The 4,642-nt window shown below is 38.6% G+C and overlaps 1 protein-coding gene across 1 annotated transcript in view; it reads right to left on the bottom strand.

The window, feature by feature from the left end:
* Positions 1-4,642, bottom strand: part of dnm3b (dynamin 3b) — a gene marked incomplete at its 3' end in the record, with an annotated part of 38,241 nt that overhangs the window by 20,401 nt on the left and 13,198 nt on the right. The window contains 2 exon segments of the mRNA XM_014013816.1: positions 254-414; positions 510-608. Coding sequence (XP_013869270.1) covers positions 254-414; positions 510-608 — 260 coding nt within the window.

The raw sequence follows: 4,642 nt of genomic DNA, 5'->3' as shown, positions 1-4,642 counted from the left end.
GTTTATTTTCTATTTAAACATAAAAACAGCATTTTAATAACAGCTAAAGGTGACATAGATACTTTATTATGGTATAGTGTTTAAATATATGCCTGAGAAACACATAATATTGGCCCTTTAAGAGCTGAACTAACAAGTATCAGCATGTTTTGTGTTTTTGGTCAAACAGACAGCAGAGAAAAGGGAAACTAACCTAGGCCTCCTTCTAATTAATTATGTAAAGTGCACAGTGAGAGAATAAATCCATCGTCACCTGATTGAGCACTTGCTGCAGGCGAGGGGTGCCCATTTTTTCAGCCATGTGCCTGTAGGCTGGGTGGCTCAGAAAAAACTTCCTCTCAGCTTCCAAAGCCGCCTTGATGTCTTTCTTTCCATCGATGTCCTTCTGACTACGATTCACCACGCCGATGTATCCTGGGAAGAAACCAAGCGAAGGGAAATTGTTGCCACAACTACAGGTGAGAAAACAAAACCGTGCAGGTGTTTTTCATAGAAACAAAAAGACAAACCTCTTCGAAGTGGCAGCAGCTTGTTCTCCAGAACATCCCGAGCATCTGTCCCCTCATCCATCAGATCCAGTTTGGTGATCACTCCAATCGTCCTGAGACCTTAGTGAGGCAAATAATCATATATGGGACCCATCATATCGAAATGAAGATTAAGTCAAATTTGCTCAAAATGACCTTATTACATTTTCAGATTCCTGGCTTTAAAAGTTTCATTTTCATACCTGGATCATTCTGATATCATAAGTGGATCCAGAGATATGCCTTAATTTGTCTTGTTGGTTACAATAATACATAAATACTTGGTCTGAATCCTAATTTTATGTATTTTTAATGAGGAATTTTGGATGTCCTTATAAAGAGGAAACCTCAAATTAAATTTGAATATTGAGATTTCCCAGCTGTAATAAAACAAAACATTTGTAACTCACAGGGAAAATCTCAAAACTTTAAGGCGTTTTTGCTCAAAATCAGTGTTTTTGTTGCTACTGCTCAAAAAAATGCTTCAAAAATTTGTTTTATGATTATATTTCAGACAGTTGATTAAAATGATACATTGAAAAACATTTATTCATTATGTTTCGACAAAATTCACTTTTTCAAATGTTTTAATCAAAACACTACATTTGCCTATTTCTCCATAAACCACTTTTAGACTTAATCCTCATTTCGATGTGACGGGTCACATATAGAATATCTCCTAATCCTAAATCTTAAATCTAAATATATATCTTAATTATTTTTTGTATCAAATGTGATAAAAAACTAATTGACCAATGTAACAGAAACAGCTGCATTTGGGGTGCCAAATTTAAAAATAAACAGAAAATAAATTAATGAACTTTCTTCAAATTTAGTGCCTGTCCTATGCAGACTGCAGTGTGTGCTAACCATGGTGGTCCAAAAATACCCCTGGCAGTAGCTATAACTTTTTTTCTTTCTTTTAGTTCTTCTCACACAAAATGTGGCGCAGATCGGATCGTGCATGTGTGATTTAGAGCCAACCGTGTGCAAATGTGTGAGGCATCAGCACTCACCACTCTGCCACACCCACACCATCCCACCACCAGTCAGTGGTGAGAGAAGCATGCAGCATGTGGAGTCTGCATGTTCAAAGCTGTGAGGGGAGTTGGTTCAGATACATGTGCAAGAAGTATCTTGGAGTTTTTTTTAATTTTTGGATTCAAACCTCAGTTACAAGAAACATTTTTAAAAAATGACACGAACAGTCAGATATAACCTGGTCAATTTTATTTTATGTTTATTTGCACACTGTCCTGATAAAATAAAATAAAATTAAATATAATTAAATTAAATTAAAAAAAAGAAAGAAAAGAGACAAATTGGAAGCTTTGATTCAAAATGGCCGACTTCCTGCGGGAATTAAGCCATGACCATGACGAGGTCCTGAGACATTACATATGTGTACCAAATTTCATGGTTCCAGGTCCAAGCATAGCTTGGGGCTGAGTATTTAAAGAAGTATGGCGGGGAGGGGGTGCTGTGGAGGGATTAGGCCACGCCCCCAAAAAGGTCTTTGTGCTTGAAAGCAAATGAGATCAACTTATTATCTGTGTTCTGACACCATTTGTGGCTGATTAGGTCAAGAGGGTCAGAGATGGAGCTTTCCAAGCCAAAAAATGGTCACTTCCTGTTGTTAGGGGGCAGGGCTTTGATGATGTCATATGACCACATAAGTTGGGCATGAATGACTCACCAAGTTTGGTGTATTTTAGCCTTTCTATGTGACAGTTACAGCTTTGTGAAATTGTAACAGACGGATGAATGGACTGACGAAGAGCATTTTTAAGTCCCCTTTTCGATGGCGAGAGATGATGATTGAGAAATAATGAATTTAAGGCAGTAGCTGCACTGGAGCCTTCAAAAAGCTTTTCAGAAATTATTTTATTTTTTATTTTTATTATAATAAATCATCCTTATAAAGTTATTCATGACTTTTAAGGAAGTATTTTCCATGCCTGTGTCTGCGGAGGCAAACCTGTCACTCTGTGCCGGCCTTGGTCTGAATACATGTCGCTCTGTGAGCCACGCAGATTTAAAGCTGGCTCAGATTTCACATCCAGACTACAGCGTTCCATGTGAACCCCTCTGCATCAGCTGCAGAGAGCAGCAGCCACTACTGCAGGAGACAGGAACTCATGCTGGAGCTCAGTGTTCCCACATCTGTTACTGTGGGACAAACTCTTTCTGTTGGATGTTCGACCAACGTTTGTGTGATCAAACTGCAGAAAGGGGGGGTCTGTGCTCACATGATACTGCAGCTGCTAACCGGTGCTGAGAGGTGATTCAGTGACATCATAACCATCCGCCTTTCATAGCACTCAAGGACACCGTGCAATCAAATACAACATAAAAGCAATAAAAATATCATCGAAATAAATTTAAACTGGAGAAATGGAGGTTAAACTGAATATGCCTGTTTAAACAGAAGAGTTTTAAAAATGTAGACGGTTGGAAAGTTTTTAATATCTGGGGGGCTGTACCACGCGTGTGTGTGTTGGGGGTGTGTGAATGAAGCTCTTCAGCACTTAGTGGTAAAACGAGCTGGTGGTTGGGTGAGTTGGGTGGAGGAGGAGGACCTGAGAGTTTATTGAGGGTTTTAAATGTGAGGAGCAGAATTTTGTAGGAGATGCCACATTTGACGGGGAGCCTGTGAGGATGCTGCAGGACAGGTGTCATATGACTGGTGGAAGGGGTTCTGTGAATGATCCCAGCAGCTCCGTTTTGGACCAGTCGGAGTTTATGAACGGATTTTGCTGGTAAACCAAACAAAAGGGAGTTGCAATGTGATCAAAGAGTGAACCAGAATAGAATGTATAGAATAATGAATGGAAATGCAAGTTAATGTGTAGAAAAAAAGTTTATTTTATTTTAATGTCCTCGCAGACTGATAGATCCTGGCGAGTGGACAAGATGCAGTGGTGGAGCCAAGGGGTGCTCAGTGGTGGTCTTGCCCACCACAAATTAATCTTCAGCCACCCCATTGGCCACCCTGAGCATTTGAGAAAATTATACTTTTAAACAATATTCTAACAACAAAGCATAGTTTCCTCAAAGCTTGAAGGTATCCGCTTTGCATCTGTGGGGGTGACCATCTTGGATTTTGATGTGGCAACCCAATTTTTGATAGGGACCTGTTTTTTACCTAGTTGTAGTCACTCACCAGAACAGAAGTCAGTATCTCCCTTATTTTTTAACTTACGCGGCTCATAAGACCGACGGATAGAGTATATTTTCAATTCCACATTTTCGCTTTGTGATGTGGGAAAAGAGTATGAGAGCTGGAGGAACTCATTCACAAAAACGTTTGAACACATCAAAAAGTTGGTAGAACTGTAATGTCATCCTCATAACAGCTTAATATCCCAAGTAATGAAATTAAAATAAAAACATTCTAGATATATTAAACTGCGATTTTTACAGAAATTATTTCAAGATATCAAAAAAGTTAATCATCTGATGACGTCTAAACATCATCTGACATATTTAAAAGTTTAAATGGTCAAAAGGGGCAGGGTTTTCTCTTTTGTTCCAATAAAATCACTTTGTGGTGTTTGTGAAAGTTTTTGACATTCTTACACAAATTAGCAAAGCTAAACAAAGTGTCTACAAAACACCTTAGTAAATTATTCCTAACTGACTGACTGTGGAAAGATCAGTAATCCAAATATTGTGACAATAAAATGTTTACCAAATAGTAACTGTTGTGTTTTATTGCTTATTTTTATTTACCAATTAAATCCATCAGAAATGTGACAAAGTGCTGTGTTTCTGTTCTCCAGTTACTGCTTCTATTCCTGGAGGTGGTGTTGAACTGGGTTTGTGAAGGACAAGGATTTTCTCCTGAGCCTGAATAGTTTCTGTGGCCCGATGCTGCTTCGTCACTCAGTGTGTCATAAAGCCTGAGGGTCTGAAGGTCGTTGTGTCTCCAACTGGTTTAGCTTTATACAAGGAAATGAGCTCATTTATACAATAACCTTCAATGATAACAGTGTTTTTACATTAAACATTTTATCATAGATCCATCCATCCATCCATCCATCCATCCATCCATCCATCCATCAACCATCCATCCATCCATCCATCCATCCATCATCCATACATACAGTATATCC

This window comes from Austrofundulus limnaeus, unplaced genomic scaffold (assembly GCF_001266775.1).
Source record: "Austrofundulus limnaeus strain Quisiro unplaced genomic scaffold, Austrofundulus_limnaeus-1.0 Scaffold106, whole genome shotgun sequence".
NCBI classification, from domain to species: domain Eukaryota; kingdom Metazoa; phylum Chordata; class Actinopteri; order Cyprinodontiformes; family Rivulidae; genus Austrofundulus; species Austrofundulus limnaeus.
The sequence above is the reverse complement of the archived record's forward strand: the minus strand, read 5'-3'. Positions and strand labels throughout refer to the sequence as shown.